Source organism: Otolemur garnettii, unplaced genomic scaffold (genome assembly GCF_000181295.1).
Source record: "Otolemur garnettii isolate 467f Iridium unplaced genomic scaffold, OtoGar3 scaffold00067, whole genome shotgun sequence".
NCBI classification, from domain to species: domain Eukaryota; kingdom Metazoa; phylum Chordata; class Mammalia; order Primates; family Galagidae; genus Otolemur; species Otolemur garnettii.
Genome location: NW_003852462.1, coordinates 1,800,935 through 1,827,826, shown reverse-complemented (window position 1 = coordinate 1,827,826; position 26,892 = coordinate 1,800,935). Strand labels below are relative to the sequence as shown.

At 55.8% G+C, this 26,892-nt stretch overlaps 1 protein-coding gene across 1 annotated transcript in view; it reads right to left on the bottom strand.

Moving 5' to 3' along the window:
• Window positions 1-26,892, bottom strand: part of PRDM16 (PR/SET domain 16) — a 307,694-nt gene that overhangs the window by 34,703 nt on the left and 246,099 nt on the right. The window contains exon 4 of the mRNA XM_003793212.3: window positions 3,425-3,559. Coding sequence (XP_003793260.1) covers window positions 3,425-3,559 — 135 coding nt within the window. The remainder of the gene's footprint in view (window positions 1-3,424; window positions 3,560-26,892) is intronic.

Below are 26,892 nucleotides of genomic sequence, written 5' to 3'. Positions count from 1 at the left end.
TTGGAACCACACTTGAGGGATGAGGGTGGCACCTGCACCCAGAACCTGTCTAATGCACAACACTCCGAAGGCACAAAGGCCAGCAGGGCCTGCGAGGGGCTGAGGGGTACAGGACACCCCTGAACTTCAATGTCCTCCAAAGACCCAGGGCCACCCGGGAGGCCGAGCTTCCGAGTTCCCACGAGTCCTGACCACCACCAGTGGAAGATATAGGCGGAAAACCCCAGCTGGAGCCCCCAGTCCACACACCGGCCTGAGCTCAGTTCAGAGCTGCCTCCTTCTTCTGCCTAGTAGGAGGGTCATCTCCTCTGTATGGCTGTGGCTTCCAGAACTTTCTCGTCAGATGCTGAGACCCTCTTCTGCCCCAGTCTCTTCTCTTGTCTGAAAATTGGAGCTGTCCCGTGTCTTGAACAGGCAAATGATACTCATGCTTTTCTGACTCATTTTCCCTGCTGACTTTGGCAAATTTGCCACTGTTTTACCAAGTCTCAGCTACGGTTTCCTCGCCTTCAACGTCTGTGCCACCTTGGAGGTGGGGTGTGTGCGTGCATGCAGGTGACAAGGAGGGACGATTCGCTTCTCTGTGTGTGTGTATGTGTGAGTGTGTGTGTTCATAAGACTCAGGAAATCCTGCTTGGAATGATGGAAATCTGGGAAAACACATGAACATCATGTAATGTTTCCTTCTAAAAGAGAAGCCTGTCTTCAAAAACCTTTGTTTTATTATTAATATTTCAGGGAAATTTTAACTTTAGGGGGTCAAAACAGGTTGCTTTGCCAGAACCCGCGTTTCCACGGTCTGTTTAGGGTGGCCTGTGTGGCTATCCCACCGAGAGAGAGAGCGTTTAAAAATAGTTTGAAGTCTGTTGCATGCCCCTCAAAAAAGTATTTCTAAAAGTCATTTCATTCCACCAACAGGTATTTATTACGAGTCTATGGAGTAAAGTTTTTCCAAATTATTAGTAGAAGTTAAATCTTATCATTCAGAGGAAAATACATCTCACAAACCATTTGTTTTCATTTGATAACTGCAGTTCAAACTTGAGGTTTTAGGACTAGATGCCAAATGGCTGGTGGATTCTCTGCAGCTGCCCTCCCTGTGCCTGAGCGGCCAGTCCCCTGCCCACCTCTGGTCGGCCCCTGCTTTCCTGGGCATTTGGATTATCAAGTTCAGGGGTGTACCCTTGGTGGGACATTGGCAGGAATGTCGGTTGCCTCTAACACCTCTTGTCACCCACTATGGCATGAGGGGGGCAGAGGGGAAGGGTCTCAGCACGTGGGCCAAGTGGGTTGGAAATGCACTTCCAAGTAGAGGAATTCCTCTCTGGCCTGGGCCAGTTTGGTGTTAGTTTGTGTAAACGGGTATCCAAATTCCCTCTGGGTTTATGGCTTGAATTCAGCTGACAGGCCCAGAACAAGGAGAATTAACCCCGTGAGGCCATGTCAGAGAGAAATGCCTAACAGGTGAGGAGATGTCCCAGGGTTGGTAACAGAACCAAGTACGTTCTGGACTCCTGGATGAAGCTTCAGAATGAGCCATGGGGGGTTAAATTCAAGGGACACAATAAAAGTTAAAGATTATTATCCTGTCCCCAGGTCCTGACAAAGGAAAAATAGTCTGTGGCAAGGAAGTGCTTTCCGTTCGGAGCTTGTGTAGCTGCAAGAAGAGCTTCCCTGAAATATTGAATAATGAAATATTCAATATGAATTATTTCATATTAAAATAATGAAATGAAGGTTTTAAAAGACAGGCAACTTTTTGAGAAGACTGAACATCTGTTTGTTTGTTTTTTTTTTAAAGCTAGACACATAAAGATACCTACTTTACTGCTTAAGTTTAGTTCAAATGTTCTAATAAACATTTCTTAAATTAAAAAATTCTGGATTCTTCACTATTCTAGTCTGTATCTAACAAAAGCACAGCCCTGGAGCTCCCACGGATGGCCATAAGGACACAGGCACCCTGCACCTCGGAGCTCTGGAAGTGGGAGGAAGGACCATCTTTTTACATGCCTCAAATCTAATTCTTTTTCCTTCAAAGTTTACTTATGTCTGAAAGAGAGGAAATTTTTTTTTAAGTTCTATTCTAAGGTTTATGATCATTCTTTTCTTTTCTTTCTTTCTTTTTGGGCAATCAGGAAAAGTTATTTTCAAAATCTTTTGTTCTAACTGTAAGCCATCCAAATCTTGGTAGCAGAGGCCCGTGCATGCCCCTTATCTGGAACCAGCTGGTGTCCAACAGAGAGATGGCGTGGTCTGGACTCAGCCGCTCAGCCAGGGACACTGAGCAAGTGAGTGGGCCAGACAGCCTGCAGCCCCTCACAGCAGGTGCCCTCCCTGGGGTTTTCTCTCTGCACCCTTCTAAGGTCAAGAGCCTTGAACCACTTGTGATAGTTTGCACAGGCTATTGAGAATGTGCCCTCCGTCTTGTAGTCTTTACAAATGTGTTCTAGGCAATCAAATCCCCCCCCCTTTTTTTTTTGCAAATGAAATCTTGTATGTAACCCCTAGGTATCACAGGCAAACGTACTCGGCTCTGATGGGAGGTCCCCAGTGAAAACTGCCTCCTGGCAGGCTTGGCTCCAGAGCACAGAATGTCGGGGCAGCATGCAAACTTGTAATTAAAGGAATCCACTAAGCAGTGACCAGCACCAGGGGTATGGTGCCTTCTGGAGTCAGAAGAAATTCTGCATCTTCTCTCTTGATCCATGTGTGGGTCTGGTCATCTGCCCAGAGGTGAGGGGGACAAGCCACGGAGCTCAAGGGTCCAATCCAATGAGCTTAAGGGGGTTCCTTGGGCCCCAGGGTGTCTGGAAATAAGACAAAAGTGTCCCCAAGCCAGGAACACACAGCTCCAGAGAGTATCAGTTTGGACTTTGTGATGGAGAAAGGCCAGTGTCTGCAGCAGGCTGGTGGGGCTGTGGCAGTAGCTCGTGGATGCTCTGGGTGGTGGGGCCTCACCTCAGCCTGGCCTGGCCCAGGAACCTGAGCATTGGCCATCGCTGACCCCTCTGGAGAATCGACCCCTTTGGAGAACCTGGCCACACAGTGCCAAGGAAACATGCTTCTTGTATTGGCCGCTTCTGCTCTCTGTGTGCTCTTGTCTGGTCAGTAGTGGCATTTGCCGGGAACATGGGCCCCTGTGGGCTGGGATTCTGACCATGCTGCCTGCCTTTCACCCAAGCCATCATCCTTGGCTCTCACATACCGTCAGCCTGTGCAGGGGCTGCTGGCCAAAGACTCCAATGGAGCATTCGTAGGACAGGTGAGCTCCCCAGAGAGACAGAGCTGCCTGAGCAGCAGGCAGCCACCCCACGAAGGTGAAGTCAGCCACCCCTCACCTCCGCACCTCCATCCATCCTGGTGCTGTGTCCACAAGGACAACCCTGAGGGGTGGAACCCCCTGCGTGTGGGCCAAACCTACCTGCTCGCTGCTCTGACACATGGCGAGGTTCTGGTCATCACAGGAGCATGCCACTCGGATGTACTTGAGCCAGCTGCCGCCCCCCTCCTGGTGAGCATCCACGCAGAACTTCTCACTGCCCAGGTCCTCAGAGATCTGCTTAGACAGAAAGGAAACCAAGGGTCAAAGGTGCCCTGTGTGCTGGGTCTATACTCTCTGCATTTGCCCAGCCAGACACCAGGCCATTTGGGCCCAGGTAGGAAGGCCTCAGCCCACCCACCCCCTGAGCATCAGCCAGGTCCTCGGCTTGCCCACGCCTGGGGCCTTGGAGACCTGTACAGAAAGGGAGGGGACAGGCTTCTCTTTGCTTACCGAGCAGATTGCTGCCCTGGCCAGGCAATAAAATGAGCCTCTAGTGCTATAGCCCCCAGCACAGCAGTGCCGTGTGTGAGAGCAGGGGCTGTCAAGTCTGAGAACAGAGCCCTCTGCTCAGCAGAGCGGGGCACTAGGCTGAGGAAGCCTGTTTGAAGGTGAAGGTGTTGCTGGGGGTGTGTGTGTGCTCACATCAGCTTGCACCTCATCCTGAAAGTAAGAAAAGTACTTGGTTTCCTTAAAACTGGAAAGTTTCGGTTTGACACCCTGAAGCTGTGAGCTGCTCTCATTGTGCCCTCAGGGTGCTGTGCTCTGTGACAGCTTTACCATCAGCCCTGAACCTCTGAGGACGGATTATGGGAAGGCCTGACCTGCTGTCTACTGCCCAGAGAGGGGGAGCCCAGGACTGCTGGACCGCGGGTGGAGACTACTAGTGGAGTCCAGCCTCCGGGGCCACCTGCTCTGTTCACTGCCTTCTTGGGATCCTGAATCCAAAGCCACTGAAGCCAGCAGCATCTCGGGCAAGCTTCCTGGGCAGCCCAGCCCCAGCCCATGGCAGGAGGAAGGCAGTGGGCAAGGCCTGAGGCCACCTCTACACTGACATCCTGGAAGCAGAAGAGCTATGTCCAGGTGGCCAGGTGTGTTCTGATGGGCAATGCGTCCAGGTGGGCAGAGCTGAGGGACAGGGAGTCAGAAGGACCTGGTAAAGTCAGGGCAAGGGGATGGTGACTGGTCCAAATGAAAACTGGAGATGGACTTTGGGCACCATGGGCCTCACTCCCTGGAGCTCCCTTGAATGTTTGGTTACGAACACGGGGGCCTGGCGGGGAGGAAGGAAGCTGCCCACCTGAGGTCTGGACCCACACCCAGTCCAGGTGCTCCCTAGACATCCACAGACACTTCCTGAGTGGCCAAAGGCCCACCTGGCCTCAATGTCAGTGAGGAATCGGAGGGATCAGGAGGCGGCTGCCTTGTTCTGTGTGGCACATAGAAGTTGCTTTGGCGGGTCTGTGCCTCGTGCCCCTGTGACCTGAAACACGGCCCCGCCTGGGGCCCATTGGAGCCATTGCAGCAGCACTGTCCTGTAAATGACATGTCTCTGAGCAGACACGCTTGGGCCCAGCTTTGTGGGACACCTCAGAGGCTGATCCAGAAAGGGTTGTTGGCTGAGAGACCTCAGCCCTGAGACTCCTTGCTTTTGGGGGAATTATCTGCCAGGCGTAAAACTAAATGGGCCTGATTCTGAAAGAGGGGGGCCGGCAGAGCAGAGAGAGCCACAGGCGGGCACCTGGGTGGGGAGGGAAGGGACAGGGAGAAGGTGGGACCCTGCTCTCCCCAGGGGCAGAGTCCAGAGCTGTGGGAGGCGCAGGACTGACCACTAGTGCTGAGTGTCCCTGCATACGCTCGGCACTCGTGTGGTCTCAGGCCAGGCCCCAGAATATGTTTGATGCTGAGCAGTGAGGCACCATGTGGTCCCAACACCTCGCCTCTGTGCACACTGCGCCCTCTTCTCCAGAGACTCAGACCAAACGTGGGAACCTAGGACACAGCGGAGCTGGCCTGAGGGTCTGGGCCTCTTCCCATGCGGCTCACTCTCTCCATTTCCCTGCCGACATTAGCCCCAATCCCAGATTCTGATTATGGTGATTAGCGAGGTCCAAAGGTGCCAGGAGAGGGAGATTTGGGATACGGGGTAGGCAGCCAGCTGGGAGGAAGGGGGTGCTCCTGGGGTCCCCAGGCTCTCAGTCCCATATTGCCATGCCTGTCCCTAGGGCTGGGGTCCCCAGGTGCAGCCCACCCCCATGAGCGGCAGCTGTTGTGTCCCATCCGCCAAGTTGCTCTGACCAAATGACCCAGATGTCCATCTGGGCCCAGAGTTGCTGAGTCCTGTCCATGCTGGGCTGGCAGTGGTGAGCTTGTGGTCCAGAGGATGGCGGGTCCAGGTTCAAGGCCCCCGAGGAGAGAGGAGGGGCGGAAAGTGCTCACATGCCAGTGGTAGGACCTGCAGGACTACGGCCATGGGGGCAGCGTGCCTCCCATCCCAGGCTGTGGGTCCCCTTCTCTGTCAGGGCCTGCTGACCCCACCACACCACACATGGCACCCTTGGGGGTAGAAGGGTGAAGCCCACAGTGTGAAGGCTGAAGGAGACCCACAGGCCAGTTGCGCTCTCCTGCGATCTAGACTTTCAAGCACTAGGGAGGCATGGCCAGGAGCATGTGGTCCCTATCTAAGCCTAGGGACCTGATCCCTCCTGGGAGGTGACACCCCCCACTCCAAATGCACCCAAGACCTGGGCTCAGAGGGGACCTCCCTACTGGTCTGGGCCCTATATGGCTCAGGTCTGTTCCTGACAGGGTTCCTTACCCTTTTCATGTTCAGTATGTCCTCTGTGTCACCAGATTCTAGTAGGACAGCTCTGCCCTGAGCAGGAAAGCAGATCTCCCTTGACATTCTAGGTCATGGCTGCTAAGGGGCTGTGTATCACACTGACCAGGGAGGTCACAGCCTGCCCTGCCTAAGAGGCACAGACCCCTGCCCTGCCCTGCGGGCCACACTCAGCCTATAGCCAGGACTAGGGTGGAGGGACTGTGGCCCGGGGGGAAGGAGGCTGTGGGAGGCTGGCTATCATGGGGAAGGCTCTTCTGTCCTCCAGAGAGTGGTCCCAGAACCCCCATGTGGGAGACCCAAAGCCTCTCACGGCCCCCTCACCTTCCCCACCCCCTGCTGATTTGCTGCAGGAAACCGCTGGAAAGGATGCACCAAGCAAACCTGTGGTTAGCACCCCCTCAGCCTGCCGAGGCCGCCTGGCTGCCTGCCTCTGTCACAGAGAGGGAGAGGCTGGGCTGGCTGAGGCCCCTGACGCCTGCCACTGTTCCCACAGCACTGTGTAGTGTGGCTCGAGGTGTTGGTCTCTCCGCCTCACTCTGTCTCTGTCTGTCTCTTCCTCTCTGCCTTTGTCTCTTACTTTCCCAGCTACAGCCCGGGACAGGTGGCAAGGGATGCCAGGAGCTGCCACAGCCATGACGTGGGCTTTGCCACCCCGGCCTCTCCTGGGGTCCAGGTGTAGACATGAGGGTGTTGGCCTTACCTCAACTTCCAGGGCTTGGAGTATGTCTCCCCAAGAAGCCTCTGGGATAACAATCTGTGTCAGTAACCAGCTGACCAGCAACTACCTTAGGTGCTTGAAATCTCCCTGTCATACACTTTGTGCATGTATGGGGGTGTATGTGGGTATATGCATGCACATGTGTGTGCATGTGTGGGCACCAAACACAGGTGCACCTGCACACATGTAGAAGACATGTGCAACTGCACGTGTGCACATGTGTGTGCACAGGAGTGTCAGGGGTGCACTGCTGTGTTTTGGATGGAGACGCAAGCAGCCCTGACACAGCCTCTGGGCCCACCCTGGCCTCCCCTGCTGGGCTCTTGCACTGCCCAGGCCCTCCTTGTCTCCCCTCTTCACACTTCCCTGGGTGGAGGGGACATGTGTCAGAATGTCCCGGGATACAGGTTCCAATCAGAGTCCCTGAAGCTGAGTGTCTAGAGCCCCCAGTCTGTACTCTGCCTTTAAATGCCTCCTTAAGAGCGGTCTCAGCTTCGGGGCTTTCACGAGATGGCCCATCTACTGCCCCCTTTCCTGCATTACCAGAGAGAATGCCTGGCCCCTTGGAGGACCTCAGGAGGCTTGTCCTGGGGGATAGAGGTGGGGAGCACAGGAGCTGAATCCTGTAGACAGAGAGCTTATGGCGACGACTATTCCCTCTCCACATATACAAGTGGGTCCCACGTCCTCGTGGCAGGACCTCGGCCCCTTCCGTCCACCCATATCTGAATGCTTCAGCCCCCAGCCATAGACCTTGCTGTGTGCAGGCCCCTCCTCCTCAGTCCCCTGGACCATCACAGGAGGGGCAGTGACTCCTGGTGGCCTCTAAAGGTTGTTCAAGAAAGCTTCATTTCACCCTGCTAGGCACCCAGGTGGGTGATGGAAGAGGCCCAGGCTAGCTGCTTCTTCACACAGAGACCAGGAGTCCCTGCCTTGGAGGACACCAGGGCGGAAGCCAGAGAAGCCCTGGCCTCAGAGTCCTGAGCAGCCACAGCCACACTGGAGGAGCCAGGCCTGCTCCTCCCTACCTGGCCAATGGCAGGCCTCGCCCGAGATGCCAGGCTGTGTCTTGCTCTTTGTCCTGGCATGGAGGGCCTAGCCCTGCAGGGTCTCTAGGGCCCATGGGGGAATTCTGGAATAATGGATCAGGATGGCTCGGAGCTTGGGCAGAGCCCTAGAAATGCTCCCGAGGCCACTTGTTCCTGTGCTTCTGGCCAGGTTGGGGAGGGATGATGCAGGACTGGCTGCTTGTGTGGGGCGTGGAGGGGCCTGTGCCATCCCCGATTCCGGAAAGGTAAGGACAGGCTGCAGACCCTGGATCTCCTCTTGCCTCTCTCCTTCCCTCTCCACTTTCCTCCCAGGTGGCTCCAGCAGCCCAGTTGCAGATACTCCACAAAGCCGAGTGGGCGGAGGCCTTTCTGGGCCCTCCTTGACGGTGAAGCTCCTTACTCACCCCAACTCGCCTAAAGGAGATGCTGTTGCCCCATTTTGCAGAACAGGAGCCGGAGGCCCCAGAGTCCAGAGCTATGTGTCAGCCACCTGCAGATGCTCCCGATTAGAGGGAGGGTCTCTGTGCCCTGCTGTGGCACCTGGGCAGTCACAGGTCTCTGCCTGTCCCTGCCCCCTTTGGAGTGAGATTTGTCAGACATCCCATCCCTCAGTCAGTGGCTCTCAGGCTGCCCAAGTCACTCTGACCAGGCCCCTCCTGGGCTCTGGGTGCCCCTGGAAATCACAGGTCTGTGGAAGGAAAATTGGCAATAGGAGTACCCAGAGGCAGGCAGGTGCCCCAGCAACGTGAAGTGAACACATGGTCCTCACTGGGTCAGGCCGGGCCAGTACCAGGAGTCTGGTGCCAGAGGGGACAGTCCCTGCCTGCCCTGGTGTGACACCCAGCCCTGTCTGGGAGCTGGGCCTGAGTTTTCTCGTGAAGTCTTTTAGCTGCAGGTTTGTCCTTGGTAGCATGGGAGGCCAATAATGACCAGAAGTGAATAAAGGGCAGAATGAACACAGGCAAGGCACCCGCCCTGCTGCCTGTGCTCCATCGATCAACGAGCAAAGGAGGGAGCCAGGGAAGGGAGCAGGTAGCCCAGCCATGGCATCTCCCATGGCCGGCTTCTATAGGCAGGAGACTGGAGCTGCCACAGCCACGGGGCTGAGTCTCCCTCCACACTGGGAAAGAAGCTCCCTGCTCAGCTGTCTCTCAAAAACCAGCTCCAGGCCATGTTGGGCTGAGCCTTGGGAATCCCGGAGCTTTCAGAGGAAACTGCCCTCCTGCCCACTCTCTCTACCCCTTTGCCCCCTTGATTCCCCCCAGCTCATAAATCAGTCACATAAAAAATGCTGACTTATCAAGCAAAGCGATGGAAAATTCTCTTAGCCTTGACAATTGTCTTGCACATCATTTGAGGTTTCCTACCCTCCTAATTTGCGGGCTCTCTGCTGGGCTGGATCTTTCACGTTTAATGGGCATGGCCAGCGGCTGGCCCCATCTGGGGCTGGTGCATAGGCAGGAATGCCGAGGCATCTGCCATCAGCTGGCCTAATGGATTCCCAGTGTGCGGGATGGAGCAGGGCCCTGGGAGGCCGCCCTCTGGCCCCTGAGCCTGGTTACTGTAATGTGGCTTCCAGAAGCCCAGGGCACAGCATCCACCAGAGAGGTGGGTGGAGCTGGGAGGAGCCAGGCAAGGGTCTCCTCACCCCACGCCTGCTTTAAAGGCCCAGGAGCTGATTCAGAGCAGTGAGTGTCAGTGGTAAAGCCCTGTGGAGCTCTTGTCTGTAGCTGCACGCACATACACGCACACACAGGCAGGCATGTGCAGGCACACACGCGTGCACAGGCACACACACGTGCACAGGCACACACACACTCAGTCATGATTATGGTGTTCATGAGTACTGGAACAGAAAGTCCCTTCTCATGCTGGGAGGAGGTGGGAGGCTCTCTGTAGACAACTCCACAGGGTGCGACCTGGAGCCTGGAGATGCTCATAAACCCCCTGTCCTGACTCTGGTTACGAGGCTGGGTAGTGAGATGACCATGGACCAATGAGAAACGTGGCCAGTGGGATGGGGCTGTGCCACAACCAAGCAGATACAAGTTCCAGCCAGAGGGTCGGCCCACCTGCTTAGGGATGTGGGAGGAGGGAGGGGGTGGGGGGAGAGTGGGAGGCTGCTCCAGGGAAGAGCAGGCAACTCATGGAAGCCCCCCTCAGGACGGAGCAGCTCGTCCTATGCTCATGGAGAGAGACAGACAGAGAGTGGGTCTTCTGGGGCTTGTGCCTGGAAGAAGCTGGGGGTGCTCTTAGTGCCCTGCAGCTGAGTGTCCCTTGGGCAGTGCTCAAGGCGGTGCTGTGGGCATTGAGGGATATAGGCACTTTGCTGCGGACGGCAGTGGGCAACTGCTGTGTCCCTGGCTGGCCACACCTTGCATGGGATGGTCATAAGCTGGGCCTTTCCTTGGCCTTGTGGATAAACAAGAAGGGCTGGTAGCCCTGTCCCTCTGGTCGTCCTCCCAATGGTGGGGAGGGGTGCCAGCAGACAGGCTCCATCCTGCATCACCCTTGGGGATGCCTCTGCTCCCCACAGACTTCTCCCTCCTCATGTAAAGAGGTCTCAGGATATGTTCAAGTCCCCTGGGAGAGCCCGTGGTGAATGAGAGAGCTCTGGGTGGGGTCTGGGCTCTCCTCAAAGACCCAGGCCAGCTGCTAGGTGCTGAGTACCCCTGGCCTTTCCTTTAGGATCTTCCCTCTGGGGGGCAGGAGGCTGCTGCCACTGTGGCCTAAAGGGCGAGTGTGCCTGGTGGGAGCAGGTTGTGGTGTGTGGCACTTTGCTCCAAGATGATGCCTAAGCTTCAGTGGTGTGGTTGAGGGTTCAAGACTATCTGTGTGCCCTGCAGGGCGTTCCTGCCCAGGCCTGCTGCCTCGCTGCCTCTCTAGGGGACCTCGATTTCTGACCTCAGATAGTCCCCGGCATGCTGATGGGAGTCTGAATGTAAATGCCTGTCTGTGAGTCCCCCCAGCTGACACTGTGGTGAAGGAACCCAAGCCCTGTCTCGTGGGTGCCAGTGCTCCCAACAGACTCCAGCATGGAGGTGCCCCTGCAAGTGCCTCCTGCCTACAGGCCAGGGCACCCACCTCTGGTCCTGCGGATGCCCAAGCCACCCCTGTAATGACATGTGGCGCAGTCTGGTAAAGTCCATCAGTGCAAAGGTCCCCAGTCCCGGCTGGCTTGCAAGGTGCTCCCCTCTGGTAAAGTCCATCAGTGCAAAGGTCCCCAGTCCTGGCTCCCCGGGGTCCAGGTTCTTCATTAGGGTCATGGCCCTGACCCCCTGGAGCCCGGGGCAGCCGCTGCAGCTTCTCCCACCCTCAGAGAAGGGGCGGTTCAAACACTAACGGCTCGAACATTTTCTCAAACCTAAACTTGATATAAGTTGAGTCAAGAGCAGGGGTCTCTGAGCCTGAAGGTCACAGGTCACCACAGACTCGCTATGACATTCTGAAGTGAGATACTTTTGTTTTGGTTTGGTTTTTGAGCATAGAAAGGATTGAAAAAACAAAGACCAACAACCCCAAACCAAACACCTGTGGTAGCGTCCCTGCCCCGGGCGAGGCGGGACCCGGTCTGCCCACAGGAAGCGGTTTCCCTGCAAGTCGAGGCGAGGCTCTGGGGAAGTGTCACATTCACAACCTTTCCTTGGCCACTTTGATGGTGACAAGCTGCAGAGCTTGTGAATGTGGCACCCCAGTGGCGGATGCAGGAGGAACCCCCTACCACAGGTTACACTGACACCACGGGGGCAGAAGGGTGGGTTCTAAAAATAGCTGGCACGTGGGAGGCAGGATCCTGGCTAGGCTCACACTCTCTTCTGTTGGACAAAAGCTCCCCCACCCCACCCCAGTGTGGAAGCCCGATGCCAGGGCCAGGAGCCTGCAGACGTCCTGCCTCCCAGCCCCTCTGCCTCCACTGGTCCCAGTGGGACTAGTGCTCCCCGGAGCTGCTCGGCACCTGGTCACCCTCGGACCCTCTCTCATGTTCTGGTTACTGTTAAAACCAGCGCAGGCTGCACCTGGGATGTGGCTTCCAGGTGGACATCAGAACCAGCACGTGGGAGCTGGGAGCTGTTCATGGTTCCCTAGAGATGGCGGTGACATGCGGAACTGGGCCCTGGAACACCAGCTTGGGGGCTCTTCCCACCTCGCCACTGGGCAGAAGGAGGCAAAGCATCCTCTGGGCCTCAGTGCCCCTGAGGCTGTGGCCGCTATGATCACCACCGCTCCAGCTATCTGAAGCTGCTGAGATGCACCATAGAGTCATGGGGTACTCACATCTCCCTGGGACAGCCACTGTCAGATCCACACATGTAGATGGAGAAACTGAGGCACAGAAGAGTTAGGAAATTGGCCTGAGGTTGCACAGCCAGAACAGGACAGACAGCTGGACCAGGGGCCTTGGCTCCCTGACTGGCTCCTTGCATGCTGTGTTGGGACCAGCACCAGGCAGCCTGGCCTGGTCTGCCCCACTCACCCCTACTTGAGGTTGTGGCAACTGAAGCTTCCCTAGAGCCTTCCCCAGGACAAGTGTCCAGTTGGGGCTCACTGGATATCTCCATGAATGAGGTGGATGGGTGAGTGGGTGGGCAGGTACATGAATGGGTGGGTGGGTAGATATATGGATAGATGGGTGGGTAGGTGGGTGGATAAATGGGTAGATGCTTGAGTGGGTGGACAGATGTATGGATGGTAGGTGGATGGGTGGGTGGGTGGACAGATGAATGAATGAGTGGATGGTGAGGAACAGAGCCCCCCCTCCCACCTGCCCAGACACTTCTGGCTTCCCCAGCTTCCCACAACGAGACCTAAGGAAACACCTGCAGGGTGTCTCCCCTGGAGGGCATCCTGGTCCCCCTCTGCAGGCTGGGACCCCCACAAGGGACTCTCACAGCGCCCACCTGTCATGGCAAGGACTACACTGTGTTGTGACTGTAATAGCCCAGGTCATCCCTGGGTGGTGAGGGCCTTGAGGATTTCTTTTGGTTGATTTCCAGAGCTGGGTGGGCAGTGGGGGTTCAGTGTCCATTTGGGGAACAGGTGGATGATGAAGACAGCTCCAAACAGCTTCCTGGCACAGCTGGTGCTGCCCTGTGCCCTGTGGGTTCTTTCCTCACCTTCCTGCTTCATGTCTGGGCCTTTCCCTCTCATCTCTCCATGGGTTCTGCTAAAGGATGTGAAAACCCTCTGGTGACTGTGCCTCTCTGGAAATCACAGCTGCAAGTTCTTAGAGTCCTGTGCACGGTGTTACAGCTGTAACTTTCCTCCACAGCACGTGGCAGCTGCCAGTTTCCCCCAACAGAGGCTACCGGGGGCTCGCTCATCCCCCCGGGACCTGGCGCACATTAGGTGCCCAGCAAGAGTCTGGAGAGCGGCTGGGACAACCCGGCCAGGCTACACTTGGCGCCTTCCCTGTTGCTGACTCAGTCTCTCCAGGCCCACCCTCTCCCTTCTGCTGGGACACAGTGGTTTCAAGGCGCTGGGTGACTCACTGCCTTTGGTATCAGGCCTGATATTTTGAGATCAGCTCTTGCAAATAGCTCAAACCTCAACAGGCCAAGTCTAAGCAAACACCTTGCCAATCCCCATAAAGAACAATTCTTGCTGCTCTTTGACAGACATAAATGGTCCCTGGCAGAGGGTTCTTGGTGCAGACGACTTGTCTTTGGATGCCTTGCGAATGGTCAACTGTGTGTTCTTCCCAGAGTGGACCCAGGTATGTGGGGTGAAAGGATGCAGGTCTGGGCCCAGGCCCTCATGTCGGCTTTACTGAGAGAGGTTTTTCCTTGGCATGGTTTATTGTAACGACTCTGTTTCCCAGGATTTCTGCTTCTCTCGGCAGGGCCTGGAGCTCAGTCATAGCATAGCTGTTTGCATGGAGAAGGCCCCGGCGTCTGCTCACTGTGATGCATCTGAACCCTCCCTTCTCCCTCCCGGCATCAGACATGGGATCACTTGTATATCAGCAGTGGCCATGCTGGATTTCTGGGTCATCACACTCTCAGGCTGGTGATGTCCCAGCCAGAGCAGCAGGTTTTTGGTGATGGATTTGAGCTGTATGATAAGCCCACCCTTGGGTGTGGGGGCTCCATCTCGGGATCCAAAGCCAGCCTCCTTCCCAAACTTGTGGGCATGATGGGTCAGATCAGCAGGTTTGGAAGTGATTCACAGACAGAGGTTCAGCAAAATCAGTCTTGAATGGCAGATGGAGCCAATTAAATTCCGTGGCTTTCTCTCTTTGCCCGGGTTCAGCCAGTACTTACAACTAGTCACCTTTGATGACATACATCAAAGGAATTGAAAGTATGTCTCCTACAATGACATTACCTGCATCCCTCCTAGGTCCTTCTGAGCCATGTTCAAACAGCCAATCAAGCCCAGAAAACAGAATCAAAACGGTTTATTAAAAAGCTAATCACAGGAATCTACATGAACTGCATCCGCCAACACCAGGGCCTCCGAGGGAGGGACAAGGCAGCGATTCCCCGGAGTGGAAACGGGGGTGTTCAGGAGCCAAGGGAACATTTAATCTTCATTTTCCTTTGTGGATTCTGCTATTGTATTTTTTTCTGTTGAGAAAGACAAAGATGGGAGGACACCGTGTCTTTCTTCCCTCGAGGGAGCCGTGGAGATGACTTATTCTGGCAGATCTATTTCTAGTGATGCTACCGGGACACAAATAAAAACTCATGGAATAACAAAATACCTGCCAAGTTACAGCCACACACTGGTTGGTGGGCAGCCCCCGACTGCTGTCCCGAGCAGGGACACTTCCTTAGGGACCGGATTGGAGAGGCTCTGCATATAGGTGGTTCTTTCCCTGCTCAGGGTGGGAGAGACTCTTTCTTTGGGACACAGCACGGTTAGTGGTCTTTGCTTGACTTTGGACTTTCTGGCTCCCTGGACCCTCTGCAGATGGTCAGAGTGGCCACGGAGATGTTAGGGTCCTCTTCCACACCCTCCTGCCTGAGGCCCAGCCAAAGCCAGTGGTGGCCACCCAGGACTCTATAATATGTCCTTCTCTGGAGGCTGAGACCTCCCAGACTTTCCTCTGGACAGAGGTTCTGGGGACATTCCTCTGGACAGAGGTTCTGGGGGCTCTTAGTGTGGCTCATGAGACCATGTGCCAAGTGCCCTGCTCTGAACTGCCCAGCCTGTGTCTGCAATAGTCGGGTGGCTCTGGAAAGACAAGCTGGTCCTCCGCCACCACTGAAAGGTTGGGAATATTCATCAAACAGGCGGTTGGTTTCGGTGAGTTGCTCATACCTCCTCACCTCTGTTGGGATAAGGATGGACAGTTTTCTAGAAGGTTCCCTGACTCTTTAAGGAGAGTCAGGCCTCTGGCCTATCAGATGCAGAATGTCCCACAAAGCCACATCTTCCCGCATGTCCTCAGTCTCTCCACGTAGATTACTTTTATTTTAAATGACTTCTGTTTAGTCTTCCTCTCTAAACAGTGACTGATTTAAAATGATTTTGGAAGTAAAAAGAATCACTTTGATTCTTCCCCAAGTGCCTTGTTTTGAAGACGAGAGTGTTTTTTTTTTTTTTCCGTTTAATAGCCAATTTGAGTTTTTAAAAAACTTAATGCGAAACAGAACAGAATCCCAGCATTTAAAGTCAGGACACTCACTACCCTCTCCAGGAATTCACTGAAGCCTTATTGATATTAAAAATAGATTCAGAAGTGTAATTTCTATAAAATATCTACTTCCACTTTGGTAAGCACGTCACATGTATATGTTCCATGGAGGCAGAAATTCTCTCGAGTGTGCACGTGTATTTCTGGACAGAAGCTCTTCCAGGAGGGGCTGGGCCGGCAGCCCCTGTACCCCCCACCCTGACCCTCCCCAAAGACATGTGGCTGTCGGCGCGCTGGGCTCAGGTCGGCCGAGAGATGTCCCCACCCCCCTCAGCCACAGCAAAGAGCTCACACTCAACTTTCCTCTCTGCTGGTAAGACCCCTCCTGAGTCACGCCTGCCACGCGACCCGTGTGCACAACTTCCTGCCGTTGGAAATGAAGAGATGACCGCCCCTCCCCAGGACAGCCAGATCTAAGCTGCATAGGCCCCTCAGCTTGTGGGGTGCAAATGCTCGAAGAAGCTTGCTCCTCCGTCAACATCTCAAAAACAAAGCTGTGCAGGATGAAATGCACACACATAGCCCCCGGCCCCCCCAAAACACCACAAAGTTCTCTTTGTGCCCCGCAGACAGGGCAGCCGGCCGGCGTTCACAGACGCGGTTACAGCCCATATTATTATGCAATAGGATGTTAACCACACATTCTAATAAAAAATAAAATAAATAATAATAAACATTTGACCTAGAGTAAAGATCTTTCACGAGACGCCCTAATCATTTTTCTGCTCCGACCTCAGTTTTTTCTGGACCTGCTCCAGCAAGCCCGGGGTGGCACGACAGCCTTCTTTGCGTTGTGAACAAAAGGTCTTTTTCAGTCCTCAGGGCTGTCAAGTTTATCCAAATATTCTCAGCTTACTACTAGCCCCTTTCTGAATTGATATTTCCAATAAAAGGACACTTTGTATCTTTAAGCCACACTGGGCTCCCCCCTCCCCCAAGCAAGGCTGTGGAGGGCCGGGAAGCCCGTGCACAGCCCTGGGCTGCCACTGCTGCGGAGAGGGGCACATACGATCCGCGGCACGGGGTGAAGGGGTGGGCAGGGGGAACCAGGGCTGCCGTCATGGCCGTGTGCTCCAGGGAGGAGGAAACGGAACCCACAGAGAATTCCCACCGTCTTGTCAGGACATCAGCCTCGGCCCTGCGTCCTCTTGCCTCGGGTCGGGTCTAATTTTGGCCAAGGCTGTTTGGTTTGCGAGCAGCCGCCAGGCGCGCTAAGTCATGACCACGCTCAGCAGCAGGAAAGAATTCATTCCAGCCGGGCCAAGCTGTGCGAAGCCTGTGTTCTTGGCTGTCAGCACGTAGGGGCGGCCAGTGGCCTTGCCAGAGTCCACCTTTCACCTCGAGGAAGGGCTATTTTGTAGCGTCATCCCCCAGCTTCCAGGGCCCAAAGCCTGGTCTCATGGTCATGCATGTGTGTGCGTGTGCACATGTGTCTTTGTGCTCACGCACACATGCAACCGACACCCTTCAAAGAGGCCTCTGCAGCCCCACAAAGGGCATTTCCTTCCCCCCAGCCTCCTCCAAACGGCTCTGATTAGCGCTAATGATAATTCCCATTAATCACCTTCAGTAACTGCAGATGGAAACAAGGCTTCAGTGGAGTGACAGGAGCCACTTAGGTAGAATTTATGACCTGTGTGTGCACTGGCAGCCCCGGCCCTGACACCACCGGCCTGCAGCTGACATGTGTGGCTCACGGCTGCCCAGCACAGAGCCCCCAGCAGTCCTGCTCCTGGTCTGATTCCAGGACGCCGCCAGCCCCTCCTTATCCTTAGCTTGGAAAAGCAGCAGCTCTTTCAGGCCCGATGGGGGGAGCAGGGGTGGGTTTGGGGCTGGGCTGCCAGCCCCTAACTGGGGAAGGAAGCAAGCGGGAGTCCCCTCCCCTTCCTTCCCCAGCCTGGCCACACACCTTTCTTCTTTTCTCCTCCAAGGGACGGGGACCTGTGACCCTCAGTGCCATGCACAGTGGGTGAGTGGTAGACGTCTGCTGGCCCCATGACGAGCAGAAAGTGCAGCTGCTTGGGGGAGCCCACCTGGGACCCTCCTGCGCCACCCCAGGGTCCTCTGGTCACTGCTGGGCCTTGGGGGACTGTGCACCTCCCCTGTCTACTGAATAGACACCAGCAGAACCCACAGCCTCTGACTGCTGAGTGGCTCCTGGGCTCAGCCAGACCTGCTCTTTCCTGGGGACCCTGGCATGTCCTCCCCTTTTGTATGTCCCAGGGGAGAAATCTGGTGACACAGCACTGGCCAAGCCTTCCCTACGCTTGGGAAGGGAACGAGGATGGTGAGCTCTTGAAGCCCTGGCCACTCCGAGGCAGTGCTGGCCAATGTGGGGAGAGCGTGTCCTGCTCACACCCAGGGTGGGTGGCCGTGTGTCTCCTGGCCCAGCCACAGTAATTAAAATGTGCAACGCTCTGGTCTCTGTAGGGCCCACCTGTCTGCAGGGCAGCTGAGTCGGGGAGGAAGTCACTGCCCAGCAGCAAATAACTCTGTAGCCATCCAGCCTGGTTTAATTTTGCCCTGGCCCCAGGGGGCCACATGCAGGGGCTCAGGGTCATTACTAGGCTGTTGCCGGGGGTGAGCATGGAGGCCAGTGGAAATTCTGCCTGTGGAAGGCTCCACTGAGGCTGTGCTGAAATGGAAGAGGCACTGTGGCCCTGGTTTCCCCCCGGAGTGCCTGGGTAGGGGCAGCGTCACTGTGGTCACCTCCCAGCTCTTCCAAGGGTGGCCCCTCAGCAGAGGCCTTAGGGTTTGTAAGTCTCAAGGTCAAGGTCAAGCTGTGCAAGGCCATTCAGGCTCCACTCCATGCCAAAACCAGGGACACCCAAAGAACCACAAATTCCCCAACCACACAGACCAACGCCCCAAACCACCTTGCCTGGAGGAAGTGGGTCCTGCGCCATTTTCTTACACGCCCCGGAGACATTGGGGTGGGTGTGAGGACTGAGGATTGAGGCCATAGGGCAGCACTCTGCATCTTGTCTGGAAGTCTCTCTGCCCAAGGCCCCGAGCGACAAGTTGAGGCAGGTGGACACATAAACTGTACGCTAGCAGACGAGACTCTGCTCTCCGGGGCAGTCATGAAGGGGTGATGTGCTGGCCTTTCAACAGTGATGCTGCCAGTTGTGGTTCTTCAAACCCTGAGTCCAAATTGTGCTCCAGGGACAGCCTGAGGGGCAGCTCATGTCTGGGCAGACACCTCAGGAGGCACCCAGAGCAGCCCACAGGGACAGCTGTACTGGCCACGGGCCCCCTGACTCCTGGGAGCAGGTCAGGACATACCAGAAGGCAAGGCCATGGTCCCAGGGCTGAGTGTCAGGAGCTGCAGGGAGACCCAACCTGTGGGGTATGAGGTGCTCCTCGTCCTCAGGGAGCCTCTCCCCATCACAGAGCCCATGTGGCCCGCTCCAGGAGCTCTGAGGCGACACAGGCCCGCTCTTTAGAAAGGCGCATAAGCATCTCTTGGTGCCCTCAGCAACATACACGGGGCTGTTTTCTCAACCCTTTTTTCCCCTGCTGCTCCCCGTCTTGGGGGACCTGCCCTGCTGCGCTGTCCGCGCCTCTCCTGACCCGTCTGCACCCTCCCAGCCTCCCTGTGAGTGGAGGCGTCTTGTTGACATTCCTTTCCAGGGCAGCTGCACCTCTCTGCTTCTCAGCCTCTTAGTCCTGGGGTGGGGGGAGGACTCCTGATGGCAGTGGACACACATCACCACGTGTCTCCTGACAGCAGAGTATTCAATAAAATTTGGTGTCTGCCCTCAATGCTGGGGAGGGGGCTTTAGGACTAAAATAGAGACAAAGGTGGTATAGGGGGGTCCAAGGTCATGCTGCCCTCCCTGGAGAAATGTCTGCCCCGGGGTGGGACTAAGTCACATGGGTCACCTTCCTCTCCCTTCCAGATGGACGTTCTGGGCCACCAACAGCTGCCCCTCCAAGCTGAGGCACATCGGGCTGCCACGACCTGGGGATGCATCTACCCACCCCCTGCTCCAAGCAGGCTGTGTCATGGTAGAGTAAGATTTGGGTTAGGTCCACCAACATCCTTCTTTGCCTTTCTCTTTCCTGGACAAAAGGATGATTATCCGCCGTGGACGGCACACATCCTTGAGGGGCTGTCCTAATGGTGTATGAAGTAGGGGGCCCTGACTTCCCAGACACGGAGGGGTTCTAGGTAGTTAATGCTCAGGGTTAGCTCTGGGTCCTGAGAGACCCCAGGTACACTGGGTGCGGTTGGGGCCCCGGGCCAAGGTGGTCACAGGGAGCACCCCCCGTCCCCCCTGGCTGAGATGGCAAAAGCAGGTACATAGCTCATAGGCAGACGGTGCCTCTCAGAGGGCATCTGTGCTGCATCCGTCACCCTCAGAGCAGAAATGTGCAGGAGGAAGGCTGCCTCTTAACACAGCCCCCCACTTCAAAAAGGCCCTCGAGCTACTCAGTGGGACACTGTTCCTCAGACACTGCTCGACTGTTAAACAGGGTCTTCACTGGATCGCACACAGGAGGCTCCGCTGGAGAAAGGAGAGCTCAGACCCTGGCCCACAGTGCTGCCCTCTCTCGGCCTCCATGTCTGGCCAGGGAGCTACGTCTCCACAGAGGGGTGGACACCCACCACGGAGCAGTCGGATCCTGTCCCAGCCAGGGAGCTGTGTCCCCATGGAGGGGTGGACACTCACTGTGGAGCAATTGGAGCCCATCCCAGCAGAGCAGCTCAGGGTCTAGAAGAATCTGCTGCCCCCAGAGTTGGCTGGCCTCTCTCGCCCATGAGTACCCTCAACCACGTGAGGCCTGATGCCCCTGACCAGTCACAGGGGCTCTGCACACATGTCTGTCATGAAGCCAGTGTGTCCTGAATGATGAGGTACAGGCAGTGTTTGACTCATTTGCCAGAGCTTTCAGACCAGTGACAGCAACAAGGGACTGTGGCCTGCTCACAGGAATGCATGGAGTTTATTACCCCTGCCCCTTACTTCTTGCTGGGACCATGCTGGCCAGAGGTACCCCTCTCTGAGAGGCTGGCAGACAGCCTTCTGTAAGGAGTCTGAGGATGCTGCCTGCATGCAGTCCCTGGTCACACTCAGCCCAGCTACCTGCATCTACACACAGCATGCATTTTCTGAGAGACCTTACTGCTCAAGGCATCTGAACCCCGTGTGTGACGCCAGCTCCTGAGCAAATGTCCCCACTGAGCACCCATCCTGTTTCTGGCCTGGGCTCATTTCTTCACCTCTGAGCTCTGTCTGCGGCCGACAGGTAAAGCCAGTGGGTATATTCTCTTCTGTCACGCAGGGGACACTTTTTTCTCATGGGGAAGAATTAAAGATTGCCACAAATTTTCTAAATACCCTTTAAGAGAAGGCCTGAGCATTGTGAGAACAGACAGGATAAAGGATGATGACAGGAGTGGGGTGGGGCTGGATTTAAGCACGGAGTAACCATACACAGAGGTCCCTCGCAGGTGACAGAGGTCCCTCAAAGGTGCCATGGATGGGTTTGAGCTGGGGAGGCCACGCCAGCATTGCCTCTGACTGGGGCCCTAGGATCTCACTGGCCACTTTTCTTTCTGGAACTTTCTCCTCAGGTCCCAGACGGAGGGGAGACCCTGATGAGTCTGACGCCACAGGTCAGGAGTAGCTGTTCTCATAAACAAGAGTGGGACAAAGGGAGTCACTGTTCACCAGGAGGGCTGGCAGGCCTGGGCTGGGGGCTAATTTGTGCTCTCAGTTTTCTGAAGTTAAAAATAAGTCTGCATTAAAACAACCCCAAATATATATATATATGTATGTGCATACACACGTGTGTGTATTTTTAGACTCCAGCTGGCAACGGAGACCCTGTAAATCAATCAGGTGCAAGGTGACCCAAGATGGCCATGCTGACTTTGGTGGCAACCCTTGAGGGCGCGGCCATTGTGAGGTCCTCATAGCATCCTACCCGCTCGGTGAGCCCAGGGGTATCTGTTGTCTTCCTCAAAATGGCTTGAATGGGCGGGAATGCATCTTGGCGGGACCCATCACACACACTGGCACCGCAGACTCTGCACAAGGCAGAACCCACACTCAGCATCCTGTGGTGAGGTCGGCCACATTTGTGTCTTGGGAGCCCCAGCTGGTTTGGTGCTCTGGGAAGATCATCTGCCCATGGTTGCAGTGCTCCAGATGTTCCAGACCTTTTCAGCAAGGGTTGGCGCTAAGGAGAAGATGGACAACCTGCTTCTTTCAGCCCCATGGGAGAACCCTGGGCTCTGCTTGGAGACAGGGACAGGAGGGCCCAGGCCTAGTTCCAGCTGCATTTGGGGCCAAGGCAGGTGTTTGGGGGCAGGGCAGCCTAACTCCTGGGAGGAGGCTGCTGTGTGTGTGAAGCACATTCACTGCCAGTGAGTTTCTGCAGCCACCAGGGTCTTTTGTCCTCTGTCCTCCTGGACACCACCCACAGCCCAGGTCTCAACCTTGTAGGGTGGGGTGGAGGTCTTGCATCCAGAGAAAACCCTTTTGGGATCTACTTAACTAAGGCTCCCTGCAGGCAGGCTGAGCCCCAGAGAGTCAGACCAGGAGTTTTGTGGTAGCTTTTATCTGTCTACAGCAGATGAGGGAAAAACTTCCCTTGAAGGCCAGAAAATGGCCCAATACCCTATGTCTGTGTTGTCCATACAGGCTGTGAGAGGAGGCCGTGACATGACCGGCCTACCCCACTGTGGCTCTGGGTGGACCCATGCATGGGGCCAGGGCACTGGGACACTGACACGTCTTCCTTCAGTGGCCTGGCTGTCCTCAAGTCTCAGCATTGCCCCAAGAGTACAGTGAGCTGTACTTACTGGGACACTTTACAGCATCATTCACATGCGTCAACTCTTTCCTTCTCTTAAGACTGGTGCGTGGCAGGGTCTCTGCCTTGCCCCTTGTGGCCGTCTAAGTTGGGATTATTTCTGTCCTGGGGGGCTTGTCCTGGCATGCTGGGGTGTTGGCACTTTCCCAGGCTCCACTGATCAGATGCAATGTCACCTGTGTTAATTCCACCACCATCTCCACGTCCCTGGAGGGCAGAGTGACCTCTGGCTGAGAACCACTGGTCAATAGTCATTGCTTTGGAGATAGAAGTCATTCTCATGACAACGGTTACCAGACTGAGGGCGCGTGCAGGAAGAGAGGCTTGTTAATGACCAATTCTGGTGCTTCCAGGATCCAAGCATGGAGAGGAAGGAGAGGCTTTGCCCAAGGCTCCAGAAAATGCTGACTGAGAGCCACGTACACATGAGCTGCACAGGGAACCCCCCTGCCACACCCACTGTGCTACCTTTTCCTCAGCTGGAGCCAGAGACTCAGGAGGGAAGGAGGCTGCGGAAGGTTCTCCAGCTCAGCAGGGGCTGGCCAGCATTTAGGAAGAGGTGGCTTTCCTCCAGGTGTCCCCAGCATCTCAGGTCCTTTGAAGAAGTGCTTCATCCCTGCGGTAAGTGCTAGAGCAGAGCTTGGCTCTGACAGGCAATTCCTTTATGTTCAGGGCAGCCCCCAGCAGGGCCTGATAATCAGGTCCGTGTTTGTGGTCCAGGTGGGGGTACACGGACCCTGAGGCTGTAAGCTAGGTCTGCCCCCCAGGGGCACAGGCCACATGGGCAGCCCAGAGTCTGGCACCAGGTGGTAGAGATGAGCCAGGCCTCTGACATTCCTCCTGGGGCAGCAGAAGCCCCTTGTCTGCACCAGGCTGAGGATGGTGGTGGCTCTTGGGGTCCTCACTTGAGGTCATAGAGGAGAAGTTGCAGCCTTGATACGTGTCTACATTTGGACAAAGTGCAGGCCACTGTGTCTGCTCTGCGGTCTTTGGGCTGGGAAGCCAAGTCTCTCCACCTTTAGGAGACATGGCCTTCCAGCTGCTCAGGATGAGGGTGGGTGGCAGTGGCCTTGGGTCCTGAGCGTCTCTGCAGTTTGGGAACTTCTCTGCCAGGGATGGGGCACTGCCCCACTGGCTGTCTTCATGCCCCCTTGTCACTGAGCTGGGCCTGTCCTATAGCCAGGGCCTGCCTCCTCCCTCTTGGGCATTGGGGTGCTCTCCTCTGGGAGACAGGTGGCCATTGAGCTGCCCACCTTGCTTCTCTGCAGGACTTGGTCTCAGAGATGTGGGTTCTTGTCTTCTCCAGCCTCAATGTGACCTGCTGGAAGGGACCTAGGACCTGGCTGTCCTGGTCCCAGCTTGCACTGTGACAGCATGCACTCAGCACCTCGGAAGGGGAAAGGAAGCTGCATGCTGCCCATCTACAAACATGCTGGCCACCTACTGCGGGCATCCCCAGAATAGACACCCTGTGGTCAGCACCGTGCTCAGTAGGCCATGGACCTAGACCACCTCAGGTGTAGAGTGGAGAGTCAGGTGCCAATCAGGGCGGAGGGTCCATCCAATATCAGGTGATCCAAAACACATTGGTCCTTCCAATATCATGTGTCACTCACTTTTTAAGATATGTTGTTAGTTGTTTAAGGCATTCTCTGTGGTGTTTACAGGAGGCTGGGGCCTCCATGACGATCCAATTCGTAGGCGTGAACATCGCAGGAAAGCTTCTGGATGCTGGAATGGGTCACGCTGTCCCTTTCTCTTGGGTGGAGAGGGCTGAGCAGCACAGGGTGGGTACCCTGAGTCTACCTATGTGCAGGGCTCTGCCTGGCTTCTAGGCAGACTCCCCTGGCTACTCCTGACTCAAGTGGAAACTTCATGCAGGAGAAGACGCAGAGGCTGGTATTGGAGGTCCAGCCATAAGGGTGGCCAGCATGGGTACCTCCAAGCTCCCATCCTGAGCCATCGTTGTCAGGCTCCCTTGAGAGGCCAGGGGCAGAGTGAGGGTGAAGTGAATTGAGGCTCTGCCAGCTGGAGGGTCCCTCCAAGGAGTTTGGATCATGTTAGATGGAATCTAAGTGGGTGGCCCCCAGGACAATCCAGGCCCCAAAAGGCACAGGAGTCTGTAGGAGCCAGGGCTGAGTGAGGCTCCTTGATGACTCATTTTCTTTTCTTTTCTTTCTTTTTTTTTTTTTTTTAATTTTTTTAGAGATAAGAGTCTCACTTTATTGCCCTTGGTAGAGTACTGTGGCATCACAGCTCACAGCAACCTCCAACTCCTGGGCTTAGACGATTCTTTTGCCTCAGCCTCCCGAGTAGCTGGGACTACAGGTGCCCGCCACAACGCCTGGCTATTTTTGTTGTTGTTGTTGTTGCAGTTTGGCTGGGGCCGGCTTTGAACCCGCCACCCTCGGTATATGGGGCCGGCGCCCTACTCACTGAGCCACAGGCACTGCCCTGATGACTCATTTTTATGAAATGGTTTAAGAATAAACCCAGAGCCTGTGGGTGACCCTACAGGTATCCTGCTGGCCAGCTCCAAGAAGTGGCAAGAAGTGCCTCAGGGCCTTCCCTCCCCAGGACCTAGCCTGCCCTGTAAACTTCACTGCCTCAGGCAACGTGCTCTCCACACCCGGTTAACTTCAGCCAGAGAAGGGAACTTGCAAGGGAGGAGCAGATGGGCCAACGGCCTTCCTTCTGTTTCTCCACCTTTCTTGCTGGGACCTGTGTTCTAGTTCGTGTCAGGGCACTGCCCGGAAGTGGCACTCAGCCTGATTGAGGATCCTTCTGCCAGGTTGCCCAGGAACCCAAGGGGCCCCCAGAACTCCCCAGGGGCAGGCTGCAGAGGTCGGCTCCTCCCCATCGCCCTGTCACTTGTGCACACGACGGAACTTTTATGAGTACCAAATGTGGCCTGACCTCCACCCGGAGCTGTCTATTGTTCATTAAACTGGGCAGAAGCCTTGGGGGGGAGCCCTGAAATTTAGAGGGGGACAAGCTGGGGGCGGGGGCTGTCTAATGTCTGTTTTCAATATGTGGCCAATCACGGCCTCTTTTTTTTCCTGTTTAGTATAATTTTATACTGGGTGGATGTATTTAGGGCCGGAATGGCCTGACAGTGATGATTAATACCGTGCATCAGGAGATTCCAGCGCAAGCGTTCGGAACAAGCTGTGCGGAGCGGCTCTCATCAGATGGCCAGACCCGCGGGCCTATTAAAAGCAGCAGGAGGCCTTGAGGCTTAATCACAGAGGCTGGGCCCGTGGAGGGAGAAGAAAGGGAAAAGGACAGGGGAACAAATAAAACGATAGAGCAGAGAGGCAGAAATGCTACTGCAACCCCTCCCCTCCCACCACTGCTAGTGGCAAGGGGGGAGCGGGCACTGGAGGGGAAAGAGAGTCAGCAGAGAGCTTTTGGGGGAAGAAAAACAATTAAAAACTGCAGCCAGCCTCAGGGGACCAGGCTGCCCTGCCGTGGGAAGTGTCATGAGGGTGGGCATGGCTGGGGGACAGGCAGAAATAAATTAGCCTACGGGCATGGGGGACCTCAGTGGCAGTGTGTGTGTGGGGGGGGTGGGCTGGGAGATGGGCCTTGTGGAGATCAGAGGGAAAGAGCCCTCACTTTGAAATGCCCATGGCCCCTGGAAGGATGGCCACCTGCCTGTTTGCCGGGAGCTGTAGGGATTGTCCTGCTGGAGGTGGCATTTCTCATGGCACAACCCTGCTCCCTCTCCAGGGCATCCCCTCCAGATGTAAAGCTTGTGGTCATCATGTCCTCTCTAGAGCCTGGGGTTGGGGTTGGGGGGGCATGGCCAAGCCCAGTCCTCCCTCAATGCCAGCTCACAGGCACTGTGGTGCCTCCCAGAGCTGGTGTGTGAGTTTTCATGGAGGGTCAGAACCCCCAGATGGGCTGGGAGGTTGGGGGACTGGTATATGGGGAAAGAAGTAAGAGAGGAGGGCTGCTATGTGGGGGATTGAGAGGGAGGGGTAGAGGGAGAGAGAGAAGGCAGCTCAAACATGGAGGATATGGCCAAGTTGGACAGGAGATGTGCAGGTGAAGTATGGTGCAAGTAAGTGTGGTGCAGGTGAGGTACAGTGAAGGTGTAGTGTAAGTGAGGTGTGGTGCAGGTGAGGGGCAGTGCAGGTGAGCTGTGGTGCAGGTGAGGGGCAGTGCAGGTAAGATGTGGTGCAGGTGAGCTGTGGTGCAGGTGGGATGTGGTGCAGGTGGGATGTGGTGCAGGTGAGGGGCAGTGCAGGTGAGATGTGGTGCAGGTGGAATGTGGTGCAGGTGAGGGGCAGTGCAGGTGAGATGTGGTGCAGGTGGGATGTGGTGCAGGTGAGGTGTGGTGCAGGTGAGGGGCAGTGCAGGTGAGGCGTGGTGCAGGTGAGGGGCAGTGCAGGTGAGCTGTGGTGCAGGTGAGCTGTGGTGCAGGTGAGGGGCAGTGCAGGTGAGATGTGGTGCAGGTGAGATGTGGTGCAGGTGAGGGGCAGTGCAGGTGAG